Genomic DNA, 14,296 nt, shown 5'->3' with positions numbered 1-14,296 from the left:
CGCGTGAAACGTTTTATCAGATTGTATTCGGAACTATTCTCAAATATCAATTGTTTCAAAAGGCCGCTAGACTTTTACACTGGCGTCGGAAGCAAATTGAAAGTGGGGGGCTAGACTAATCCTCAGAAATATTGAGAGAAAAAAACCTAATTCCCAAATTCATGAAAATCCTAATCCGTGGAGGGGGGGGGGGGGGGTAAACCTATACTTCCAAAATCTTTCCGGCCATAGCATTTTTTCCCCAAATCATGAAAATCCTAATCCGGGGGAGGGGGGAGGGAAGGGCGGCTAGTTTGCCTTTGACTCCAACTTCTTAATCTTTCAAAGGTACATTAAGGAACAATTATGTTTTCTGCGAAAAAAGTGGGGGTGGGGGGGGGGGGGGGGGGGGGGGTTGAACCCTCTACTCTGCTATGTGCCAAATGTTTAGGTCTAACTTTGCAAAAAAAAAAAAAAGCTCAACCCCCCCCCCCCAGCCCCCCTGGTTCCCTATGTTTTACATCTCCTAAAAGAGTTTGTTATAAACAAAACACTTATGTATCTGTATACTCGTTATTTCTTAAACCAACTCTTGGTGATATATGTACATGTAATGTAGAGTCGTCATTCGTATGTGGGTTTTTTTTGGGCGACTTCACTTGGAACTTCGGTACACCGTCAAGTTGAGGTCAACTGACGTCATATGTCTAAATTTCACCTAATTTGCAAAACTCTAACTTGACAAAGATAGTAATTCGCGCGTTTGTGTCAAGATGGCAGAAAAAAAATGCTATGCCTTTATGTTTTTGAAAATTTACTGGATGACAGAGAGGATGAACACATGATATATGTCATAACGGATAACCGGGTAAGTTGGACATATCATCCCATTATTTTCGACAGTTGACTGTTGATACCATTTTCGAATAAGTAAAGAAATGTTCGAAAGAACACTTACCAAGGCTGGTGCCTGCTTTACATCAAATCACAACGGTGGCATTGGGGATCCTTCATCAAAGAAACAACTTGTTTTCATGTGTTTCATGTCAAATAAATGGCAATGCGTTAAATATTGGACATTAATTTGGCATAGGACAGTCCACAGGGCATCTTATGTTGAAAAGAGTGAATGGCGAATTCAATAAAAACAAATCGAAGGTATTTTACTGTATATAAGCCTAACTGTGTGATCTCATCGGTGAAATGATATCACTTATGTTGATACAAATGCTGTCCATTTGTTATGCGAGCAACTTTAGTTCGTACGATTATTCCATGTGAAGTCGCCTATTTAAATTGAAACTTTTCGGCACTGTGTAATTATCAATCATTACCTTGGTCATCGGTAACGTCTGCAATCGTCTAAACCTGTAAATCAAACTCTGTAATGTATGTTATTTTATTGGATGATCACTCGCCTCTATTGAAAATATAATAATTATTTTAAAGCTGTTGGTATTGATATAAGATAAAGGACACCTTTTTAAGATAAAATGTTAAACAAATAACTGAGCATCGTTAAAGAAGAATAGAGTAAAAACCATGCATGTACTGTTAAAATACATTCTACTAGTTTATATGTGAATGGAACTAATCCTAAACAGTTCGTGGTAAATCCGTTGTCATGCATATATTGAGTCTGATTTTTTTCATTCATTTTGTTCTTCCCAAGATTATGTTATGAATAAATTTGAGAAAAAAATAGAAATAAATACAAATTTTTCTTATGCAAATAATCTTACTTTTTCTTTGTTTTATGTAAGGAATATGTTTTCATATGAGTTGATACGATTTAAAAAAATATCGTTTGAATTCAATTTATTTTTTAATAATTGTCAATAACGATATCATGAATTGTGAAAAAAAGTTTTGATAGATTACGTTTGTTTCTGTATAGCCATTTTAAAACTATTTCTAGTGATAAAAAAAGAACATTAACCAATTGATATGAGAGGATCGGAACGATACACATTGCAAATATACACACATATATAATAAGCACAAACATTATATATTAATATTACATATTACATATTGATATGTCAATTTGAGAGTTATATCAATGTTTGTGCTTATTATATGTATATATCTATGCAATGTGTATCATTCCGATCCTCTCAAATTGTCGTTTAACTGCATTCCACCTGTATCTCAAACGACCGTGTAGTGAGCGACCAGCGCGCTAGTTTCCCTTCGTCATCTAAAGCAAGATTTTTTGTCTTGCTTAGATGGCCCAGTGGTCAGCGTGGTGGTCGCTCACTGCTAGGAGAATGGGTTTTAGAGGTCGTGAGTTCAAGCCCCGGCAGGGGCGGAGGTGGAGCTCAAAAAAGGTAAATTTCTCTGTGCTTTATATATATTTATATATATTTATATATATATATATATATATATATATATATATATATATATATATATTTTTTTTTTTTTGTATCGGATTTTCATATCAAAATACAAACAATTATGATGAGTTCTTCTCTCTATGTCAAATGTTGTATTTTGTTACTTGAATCAGAAAAGGATAATATTATGACTTCATTTTTAACATTACAGACGTATTACTAAAATGGATAAATTAACGGGGTCTAAGGTGAACTTCATGACAGATCATCCAGAGTTTGGACGACTTGACAGCTTGGATATCTATGCAGATGAAATTCGAGACAGTAAATCAAGAATAACCAAAAATATACTCTTATTTCTGTATAAGTATAATCTTTACTGAAACCAAAATGCAATTTTTGTCTTCTGATGTTTTTGAAGAAGTGTCATTTTTTTAATACACGACGTTAATTCATACTACAGTCAGAATAAAATAAGAAATCGTGTTTGTCTTTGCTTAATTGTAAAGCGAAAATAACGAAATTAGATCCTCAACGAATATATCGGCTTCTACAGTACATTGCATGTTCTATGATCAGTGTTTCTTTACACTTTGTTCTTCGAAACTAAAATGTGACTAAAAGACATGTTTCTGTACAACACATTTTACAAACCTTTCAGTAATCATTCAATTAAGAACAAAAAACAGATTTACCCTGTAGTTGCACATATTCTTGGTAAAACAATGTATTCTAAGAATGAATTTTTTCAAAAGTCTTTGTGCTGATGCATTTGTTTGCAATTGAAAAATCTATTTTAACTTGCTTTATTTATTTATTTATTTATTTAATTATTTAACTATTTATTTTTTTTCCTTACTTAGTAAGTTCAAGCTGTTCTATCAAAAATGGATTATGCAGTACGTTCTGTTTTCCGACTCCAACTGGAAGAACATGTGGTTGCCAAGACAACGTTAATCTTCTATCGGATCAGTTAACATGTGAAGAAGGTTTGTTGTGAAATAAATTATATGCCAGAATTATATAAAGGCTATCTCTGCAGATTTGTCTAAATAGCATTTCATTTATATAATTTATTCTTTTAAGCTCACCTAAACCGAAGGTTCAAGTGAGCTTTTCTGATCGCCCGTTGTTCGTCGTCTGTCCGTCCGTCCGTCAGTAAACTTTTCACATTTTTGACTTCTTCTCAAAAACCACTGGGCCAAATTTAACCAAATTTGGTACAAAGCATCCTTATTATAAATTGTTAAAATAAAGGGCACAGCCCTTTTCAAACGGGAGATAATTACAAAACAATGAGTATAGGGTGCGTGTCTTTAAAAATCTTCTTCTCAAGAACCACTGCGTGACCCTCGGATTAAAACTGGGGCCTCAGGCGGGGTTCAAAGTTTAACATAGAAATCCATAGGAAAATGTTTAAAAAATCTTCTTCTCAAGAACCACTGGTCCAGAAATGCCAATATTAACACAAAAGCTTGTTTATATAGTGAAGATTCTAAATTGTAAAAATCGTGACCCCCGGACCAAAATTGGGGCACCCAAGTTTAACATACAAATACATAGGAAAAATGTTTACATGACTTTTGTTCCATTTATTCAACTAAATTGTGCACCAAAAAACCCAACTGTGTCTCCCTGATTATTGACAACTCATTGTGTAAGTATATACGGTTGTTTAAATAAGAAATGACGTATGAATATGATAAGGTGCAAAAAATTCACTAAATATTATTTTAGTTCATCGCTTACATTTTATTTGGATACCGTGCCTGATGAAAATAAAAATGATTATGTAAATTTATTTGTTATCGGGCACGGTCTCCAAGATAAATATAAGCGATTAATTTATCTTGTGATTTTGTTGCAAGATTGCAGCTAGTTTTGTTGAGCATTATAGATACGGCAGATCAACGTACGTTGTGTGGATTTATTTGTAAACAACCAGACCATAGATAATTTTGTTTCACACGGGAATTAAATTTAAAAACAAGTATGTTTGATTAAAGTTAGGGAAACACTGTTTATGTGTTATCCTCGTATACAAATGATAAACCCGTAGAATTTGTTCAAACTTGAAGAGTGTTTAAAGCAGAAAGAAGATAATTTATTTATGAACTTTGAAATTCCTTCGATTTTTGTAACCATGATGAGTTATGATTCATTGTATTACAAATGCATCACTACGTATTTTATAAGGAAATGTACTGAGTATACAGTCACATGGTGATGTTAAAATTGCATATAAAAATATAGTTGCATATTGTGTATTTATGGACTTATTGTACGTACGACCTAACTCAGACAGCGCGTGCAGGTGTCATATGGTTGCACAACACTATTAAACTCCCCTATATAATCTTACCAAACCCACTCACCTTTAGACTGCTCTCACTCAGGTACAACAAACTTCCCAGACGTTTCCCTTTCCCATGTTAAAGTTCTATTCTTACTGTACATTTCAGTACCAAAAAATACCTACCCATCCACAAAGGCGTGAGACTTTGTTTACATCTAAGTCAAGCAGGTGCTTGAAAACCATGCCTGGAGCCAAATCACCCCACTCTGTATGAAACAAAATTAAAAATATTTCTTGGCCTCTTCAATTTTTTTAAGCATATCATCTGAAGCAAAATACTTGAATTTACACCTCATAAAAAATTGGGCACCCACCTTTTAGGAAAAACCCTCAAATCAAAGGGAAAAACTGGGTTCTATATTCTGTCCGCCATGTTTTGACGTGAACCTTCAGAGAAATAGTGTTGTGATACCTGATAGTATTTCACTGACATGGCTGAGGCAAAATAAGAATTTGTAATCTGTATATCAAGTCGTGCAATTTTGGTAAGAATATATAGTAACATTTAATACTGTAGTGATCTCCGCGGGCTCCCTGGTCAAGGACGGATGTGTCCCGGTGCACGGTGAGGGCTATTGTGAACTCTTGATGATGAACCCATGTTTTATGTGTATTTGTATGTTGTCTGCTTGGCAATAAATACTATAATATGTACGAATTTAGTTACACAAAATATTTTTATTCTGATATTATTTGATATACGACTATTGGTACAGAAATTTAAATTAATGATACCTATCTTAAAGAAAATGCCAGCTCGAGGCCTTTGTGGGCGTTCCAGCCTTTGATATGTATAGTGAAGACGCTAAATTTTAGAAATCGTGACCCTCGGACCAAAACTGGAGCCCCAGGCGGGGTTCAAAGTTTAAAATAGAACTACATAGGAAAAATGTTTAAACAATTTCTTCTCAAGAACTACTGCACCAAAAATGCCAATATTTACACAAAAGGTTGTATATATAGTGAATATTCTAAATTGTATAAATCGTGACCCCCTGAGAAAAAGTGGGGCCCCAGTAGGGGTTTAAATTTTAACATATACAGGAAAATATTTTAAAATCTTCTTCTCAAGAACTATAATGCAACAGTTTGGGAGATTACTATGCATACATGTACATCCTTAAATAATGTAGATTCTAATTTGTAAAAAAAAACCTGACTCCCGGACAAATAATGGGGCACCAAGAGGGGATCAAAATTTTAACATTTTAAAAAATATTAAGAAAACTTTTAACAATGTTCTTCTCAAAAACTACAATTTTAAAGTTTGTGGAATTACTATGCATGCATCCCTGGCTTATGTAGACTCTTAATTGGTAAAATCATGACAGATACTGGGGCTCCAAGAGGGGGTCAAAGTTTATTATAGAAATATAAAGGTAACATGTTAAAAAATCTTCTCCTCAAGAATTACAATACTTCACAATTTTTGAGATTACTTGCATGCATACAACCTTGGATAATGTAGGTTTGATAGTTTTAAAATAGTGACCCCTGGACTAATACAGGGGACCCAAGCTGGGTTAAAAGTTAAATGTAGAAGTATATATGGGAAATATTTTAAAATCTTCTTCTTAAGAACTACAATGCTTCAATTTGTCAGATAACTACGTAAGCATTCTCAAATAGTGTAGATTCGAAATTATAAAAGCCGTGACCCTCGATCTAATACTGGGCCCCAAGAGGTGTTCAAAGTTTAGCATAGAAATATAGAGGGAAAATGTTGAAAAATCTTTTTCTAGGGAACTATAATGCTTCAGCTTGTGAGATTACTATACAAGCATCCTTAAATAATGTAGATTCCAAATAAATAAAGCTTTGGCACTGGACTAATACTGGGGCCCCAAGAGGGGTTCAAAGTTTAACATAGAAAAATATATTGAAAATGTTTTTATAAGTTTTTCTCGAGAACTATAATGCTACAGTTTGTGAGATTACTATGCAAGGATCCTCAAATTGTGTAAACTCAAATGTAGTGGAACCAAGAGTTATCTTTCTTGATGTTGTTCTGTACAGTCTGAGAGTTATTCCTCTTGATGTAGAAGTCTTCTACGTTCATTTTTTCAGGCTGTGTACGTGCGGTCCCGCCGTAGTGCTACACATTTTCATTCCTATGTTACTATTTATGTTGTTAAAGCCAACTATAAACCTCAGACCAATACTGGGGCCCCATAAAGGGGTTCAATGTTTAAAATAGAAAAAAGCATACGCTACGAAGTAGAATGTCACAAGAAACTGTTGTTCAGGTGAGCGATGTGGCCCATGGGCCTCTTGTTTTTATCAGTGGTTCAGTGTAAAACTGTGCAGCAGAATCTAAGTTTCATTGATTGCATCGCCTATCCTGGACAGTCTTGTGACTTCAAGTGTAAAGCCGGATTTCGGCTTGCTATAAATACCACTGTTTTATGTGGCCCTGCTGGGCAATGGATACCATCAATTGACATACTCTGTGAAGGTAATTTTCACAGTATTTTAAACTTTTCATAAACTATATATACAACATGAACTCAAGCATCTTGTTGATGCATGTCACAATAATAACAAAAAAATAATCGAAACACTGTAAGAAAATTCATATTAGGAAAATTACAAAAGCAAACATGGACCTCTACAGTATTTAAGATAGCATCAGGTGCCATGGAAGAGTGAACATCCCTTGCTGATCATGACCGGTCATACCGTCGTGTTATCGGTCAGCAAGAAATCCGTTGACAATTGGGTGATTAAAAATGGACTAACAATAAGTATAAAAACGTCAGACAGCATTCGACCTAGCGGAAGATTGTATAAACTTTGCTGATAAAGTCGTTGTATCGATCGTAAAACATACGAAATGAGGACATCAATCGAATCTCTTGATCATCGTATCAATTTAAAATACATGTACATTTATAAAATAAACAACATGACCTATTATACAACCTCATAGAATGCTGTACAATTATGTTTGTTTTACATAGAGATATTTAAATAATCAAACAGCATTTGTTTTTTTATCTTCTATAAAATAAAGGTAAAAAAACCCACACTATTTACATATGTACAAAGACTTTATTGATAAAGTATATTATCAAACTAAATAATTCTTTTTAAGGATAGTGCAAAAATTCTGCATTAATCTCTTAAGTAGAAATTTCTTTTACAATATATGCCTTTAAAATTCATTACTTTGAATATACATTTTTTTTGAAAAGCAATGAAATGATAAGAGTTTACCTTAACTATGCATCTTTTACAATATTACACGCTCGTCTGCAGTTAATAATTCTATTGTTTTCTAACAGAGGAAAGAAAAACGGAAATAACGTACATGTATCTATACGCCGGAGCATCCACATTAGGTGCCTTTGTTGTTATCATGGGAATAATTGGAATGGTCTGCTTGGTCAAGAAACAAAACAGCTCTCGGTATGACTAGAAAAGAATCAAAGTACTGAAGTACTGACGGGAGTTGATTTTATTGATTATTATTTATTTTAGTATCAACGATATTATGCATGGCAAGTGGTGTTTACACATGTATGTATTTGAATTACGCACATTTTTTATAATATGAATACTCGGACTTTTCCGAAAAGAATTTCGAAAACCCATATGAATCATGCCGTGAAATATTTAAAGATACTATAAATTCCATCAAGGTACGTATCAGTAACCGAAATATTTTTGAAAAATTGTATGGATCCAAACAATATTGGACTCTAGTTTCGTTCAACCAGACGCTCGGCTGTCTCCGTTAATCTCCGACACGCAAGAGAGATTGTCTGCTTGTCGAAAATTTACGGAAACCACCGATCGTCTTGTTGAACGAGACTTTAGTAATCTCTAGCGTAGGAATACATACCACTACAAAAAAATATCTAAATTGTTCCTACATTTTAAAATCTGACTATTTTCATGGTATTTATAAATAAGTTTCCTCGAAAAACAGTGCTTCAGAATTCATTACAGCGAATTTATCGATTATTTTCAAGAACTAAGTCTTGTCAGCGATGATGATTTGTGCTTAGGTCCAAACACTGTATCACTTTCGGTTTGCCAGAGTACTTGCATTGGAGAGTTGATTAAAATCGACTTCCAAAACATTAACCTTTATTTTTTTCGTTTTTCCCTCGGCGTATTTATATAAAATGTCAAATTACTTGATATATTGTTCGTTTTCTTAAAGTACAAATACTTGAAAATGCTCCACATTAATGATGTTTTAAAACACCAAAGCAACAAATTAACCACCAAAACAAATCAACTAGTTTTATTTTAATGAACATAAAAGGGCATATAAAACTACAAAATCTGCCGTTTACGAGCAAAAATTATGAAAAAAAAATCAACTTCAGCTTAAACAATACTGCAACCAGTAATCATTTTTTGCCAATCTCTTTAAGTAGTTATTAGAACATATTACTTTTTCCACTTAAAAATCTATACACTGTATATAAGGAACTTGTCTGCAGCACATTTATTCAAAAATGGAATACTATGTGCTTAAATAAAATCTTTAGATATAGCTGCAAGGATTTAAGAATGTTTATGTTAAGTGAGGTTATTAATTCGTGATTTTGTTTCGTAATTCATTTTTAGCATGAGTTTTTTTTTAATCCACAAAACAGATCTTTTTAAAATTGTCTTTAAGATTCTACTACCCTTCTAGGCCCACCCCCAGGAAATTTATTAATATCGATAAAAATTTATTATACATCCTGCAACAGAACAATGCATTTATGCTTGCATCATTAATTGTTTAAATGCTATGAAACTAAAGTATCCACTACCTTTGTAAAAAAAAAATTAAATCGGTTTTCGTTAGAAAGTTTGCACGTTTCAGTGTTTGTTACCTACCTTCAAAAGTGTGAAATTGAAACTAATTAATTTTCTTGATTTTTTGATTTTCAGAGATTTATATGACGGAACATCAAACACACTAAATAACCAATACTTACGTGTGACATTTGAAAGGGAATATTCAAGAACTGAGAACCACTATCATTCAATCATGTCTGTGTACAATGTGGCGCATTATGATGAAGATCAGTCCATGGCAAACCCTTACATTACCCCAATCGCTTAGAATATGTGCATTCAAACAAAATATGAGTTAGGGAATGTAAACATATATTGTAAACATATATTGTGCATTTTTATGTTTCTGGGCAACAATGACTATATCAGGTCCCTTTTACAAAAACTCTCGGGGCTAATATAATCAATGATGCCCTCCAGTCGATATTTGTATAACATCAAATAATACACATGTAATGATTATTAAAATTTTCATTTTATATTAATAAGTAACAGTGGAGCAAAAGCAATTTGTTTTTTTTATTTGTATCATGAATGTGAATTGATACTTGAACAATTATTGAACAACAATAGGTTTTTAGTACTACGCCGCTTCTTTTTTTTTCAAATGAACTATAATAGACCCCCTCCCCCCCCCCCCAAAAAAAAATCAAACAAACAAACAAAATATCAAAGGGGAATATTTCACGACTTTTTTCCTCTAGAAAACAATTTTTAACCAAGTTTTCACATATGCCGATTTGGAACGTTAATTGCTCAAGCAATACTATTAGAATGCTTGCTTTATTTTGACATTACAGTTACCTCTTCGTAAGGATTTAACTCTTGGATATATTTCAATACACCACATAATAGTTTCAAATATAATCATAGATCAACATTCATTAGTTCATTACTTTTCTTCAACATTACTTTCAGAAACTCGCCCCAAAGCCCCCCTTTAAATACATCAAATGAAACGCTTTCTACGTTTGAGACTTGTGGATATACTGGTCCTGAAAAACATTACCATACTGTCAATCATGTCTATGATACAATGCATAATTGGTATAACGCACCCACCAGTAACCCTTAACTTGTTTTATTTGAATAAATTTATGATCATGATGATAAAAAAAGTTGGATGGAAAAATACATAAGTCCCATTTTACATCAATTAAACAATGTAACAGATTTCTTTGTATTTGAAAGCTGACAAAAGACAAAGGGCAGAAATATAAAAAGAAGTGACGAGTGACCTTTTAACAAATTTACATTTAAAACAATTCTATTCCTATTTATTCTAAGAAAAGAAAATTGGAACTTTTTCATTGTAAACACTTTTCCATAAAGTTTATATTAAGACTTTTTATATATTTTGATGCTGTAATATAGAGCGACACTTTGTATAAGAAGAACATATTTTTGTCTCTGTTTAGTTGTTAATAGATATGCCTCTAATGAAATTGTTTTGTTTGTTTAAGCATCAACTCAATGTTTTCTGAACATGGAAAAAAATTGAAACAATAATGTGGAATGTTGAAGTTTGTGAAGTCATATTTCTAAATGGTTGGCATTTGAATCAAAACGAAAATCATAAACTTACTTTACATTTATGTTTGTACAAAGAAAAAAAAAGACTTACATATTAGGAGACCATTTTATATATTTTTTTTATGATAGTCCTTTTTACATAATGTTTTATTTACGATTTTTCAATACCGGTATCGTAAAATTGAAAAAAAAAATATTGGAGGGTCTTTGTCACGTTTTCAAAATCACTTAGAATTATTTTTTTGCACATTGACGTAAAATCAATTTTTGAAGCCGATTCAACACTAATATTTAGCATAATCGTTTGATTTTTACAATGTACATATTTTGAAAGCAATTGCTGCGTGCCATCATATGTGACGTCATAGGTATCAATCGCTCAAGCATGTACGATTAGTAATGAATGAACATGATTTCATATGTATTTATAAATAATAAATTAAAGTTTTTGACACTTTTGGTCGTTTTTTATGCACAATGTATAAAAATAAATGTTAAGAATAATAATTTTCACTTACATTTCGAAGTTATTAACGATAATTGAACTAAAAGTAAAAATGTTAGTTTACAAGTTTGACTAGCCGTTCAGTCATTTTAAATGCCGTATGTTATGAATTCTCAGTACCTTTCTGCAATGTCATAATTTGAATTCTTTGATTAATAGATATCTGTATCATTGATATGAATTAACATGAATAGATAAAACAAATTCAGACTTAATGAGCTCGTTGCATTTATCGCACATTTCTTGAATGTAAGATACTTACTAATATGCACCAATGTGTGTGACAAAAAAAAGTCATTTTAAAAATCATAAATGTTTTGTTTCGATGGTAAATATCGTCATTAATTGCATCATGGACGCCTGAAACAATATTTTTAAACTTCATGCCTTGACTGCAAATGTGGTTTATACCTAAAAATTCCTATTTGATCTTAAGGGTAAATTCATTTTAATGAAAGAGCCATTGTAACAGAAACAAGCGTCATTTTGATTTTTGCTTTTAATGTTGCAGTTTCATATTTTCAACGTCAGTGACATCATAATAAAACTTGCCATGTTAACGTTTGTGTACCTTTTGTATTTCACAGTGCCGAAACTTTCAACAAACTTTACAATCAATTAATACGTGGAATGTAAATATAAGTGATTTATGGATACAGAGAGGCGGGACAATCACGTGGCTGTGCGATTCGCTGCACCGCCTCCTTGTACTATAAATCCCTTTCAAATGAAAGAATGGACTGTAGTTATACATTTAATAATCATATCATTTTTATAAAGATACACAGAGGATATCTAATATGTGTGATTTTATATTTGCTTTATCCAACGAGTTCAAATGGTGTATATATTCGCGAGGCTTGTCGAGCGAATATAACTATTTCAACGAGTTGGATAAAGCAGATATAAAATCTCATAATTATAGATGTTCTATTTATCTCATACAATTTTATTTATATTAAGAAACTTTTGAGACAGTCCCTTAGATGATCCGAATTGATTTTTTTCAAAAATTAAAAACGATGATGCAACGTTGTGTTATGTTGCTATTGTGACCTTGCTCAATACAATATAGTACGTCAATTCTGAGATAAATCTAACTGGTTTAATGTAAAGTTTCACTGAAAAACCTCGAAATAACTTTTAGCTCTGAATAATTTTTCTTAGAGCTTACTCACTTGATTAAATGTAAATACTGAGCAGAAGACTTGAATAATCAAGTTTGTTGACATACACAAAGTTGGGAATGCTCGTTAATTTGAATTGACTCGAACGAGGAACAGTTGTTGATGTTTTATAAATCAAAAACTAGCCTTATGATTTGAAATTGAAAATAGTGAATAAGGATACTTACTGGTAGTAGAATAAAAGTCTTAAGAAACATTAGTTCGGTAAGTTCTTGTATATAAACACAAGCAGAGCGTTCTGTTTTCATCGCGTCGTCAAAATGAACTCCTTGATAGTTAACATAATTTGCGGTTTTATAAACTACACAAAGCAAATTGAAAGTTGAAAGGGGGCTAAACTTATAAAAAAATCTTGACAAAAAAGCAAATAAAGTAAATACACATTTATTCTATCCCTAGCCTTTATCTTAATGGTTCTCAAGAGTTAACATCCCTAATTGATCGTTTCTGATTTGTAGCTGTGTTAAAAGTGACGTATATGTATTTGGTTACGGTTATGTATAACTTGGCAAAAAAGTGGGGGGAGAGGGCAGATGGCAAACCCACCCGCCCCATCCCAGCCCCCGGTTGCGACGCCTATGCTACGCAGTTGTGTGTTTTCCTTCATATTTGTAATTTAAATCATTGACAAATCCAGTTTCAATTTTTTTAGTAGATATAGTTATGTTGAAAGTAAAAGGGGTTTATAGCAAGTCTTCGAAAATATGTCACTAAAGCGTTGAAGCAAGGGACTGTGAAAAAATGTTCGGGTCGGAAGTATTTGATAAAGCATCACCCGTTTGATAAAGCAAAGGTTTATCACACGGGTAAGATACACCATACGTTTGAGATAAAGCCACATAACTGGAATGGTGTGTGCATACAAACTTAGAAACGTGCGTTAGTATGCACGTATTGCTGCGGTACGTTGTGACAATATCTTTTAAATATCTTTAAAAAATAATGATTTAATGGTTATATTTACATACTTTTAAATTCTTGGCTTCTCTGCAAATATAATTTATACCTTAAAATATCCTTTGAGCACACTGTGTGTATAACTTACTGACGTTTTAATGCCAAGTATTGTGGTGCCGGGTTTTGCAAATATCTGTTAATTACTCTATCTAAACAGCGAACATCAAAGATATCATATACGTAATTTATGTCCTAAACTTTAATATTGTTTTTTTTTATTTATTTTTTTTGGGGGGGGGGGCAAAATACAATTGTTGAAGTAAAATATATTAACGTCTCTTCTGACAAACCCACTAGAACTATTTTAATTTTAATTTTTACTTAGATTTTTCTTTTATAGTATTTACTTTTCTTCAACTTCTTGCTTTATCTACATCATAATTGAATGACAGTACAAACTATATATATATTTCTTTGATTTCTTTAACTTCCATCAATTCATCAATTTCCATGCCAAAACTTTGCAATAATTTTAGAAAAAGAATCATTTTTCTTGGGACCAAGTATTAAAAAAAGCAAGTGTGCCATGAGTCACAAATAAAGTAAATACACATTTATTCTATCCCTAACCTTTATCTTAAAGGTTCTCAGGAGTTAACATCCCTAATTTATCGTTTCTGATTTGTAGCTGTGTTAAAAG

At 32.4% G+C, this 14,296-nt stretch overlaps 1 protein-coding gene across 1 annotated transcript; it reads left to right on the top strand.

The window, feature by feature from the left end:
• The first annotated feature begins 2,440 nt into the window (after nt 1-2,440).
• Nucleotides 2,441-10,730, top strand: LOC136272424 (uncharacterized). The gene is made up of 5 exons (XM_066073974.1): nt 2,441-2,642; nt 3,182-3,307; nt 6,959-7,129; nt 7,959-8,082; nt 9,568-10,730. The coding sequence occupies exons 1-5, from the start codon at nt 2,543-2,545 to the stop codon at nt 9,740-9,742; spliced, it is 696 nt and encodes a 231-aa protein (XP_065930046.1). The 5' UTR covers nt 2,441-2,542; the 3' UTR covers nt 9,743-10,730.
• The last annotated feature ends 3,566 nt before the right edge of the window (nt 10,731-14,296 follow it).

Source organism: Magallana gigas, chromosome 10 (assembly GCF_963853765.1).
Source record: "Magallana gigas chromosome 10, xbMagGiga1.1, whole genome shotgun sequence".
Lineage (NCBI taxonomy): Eukaryota > Metazoa > Mollusca > Bivalvia > Ostreida > Ostreidae > Magallana > Magallana gigas.
Note: the sequence above shows the minus strand (reverse complement) of the source record. Positions and strands in the feature narration are given on the sequence as shown.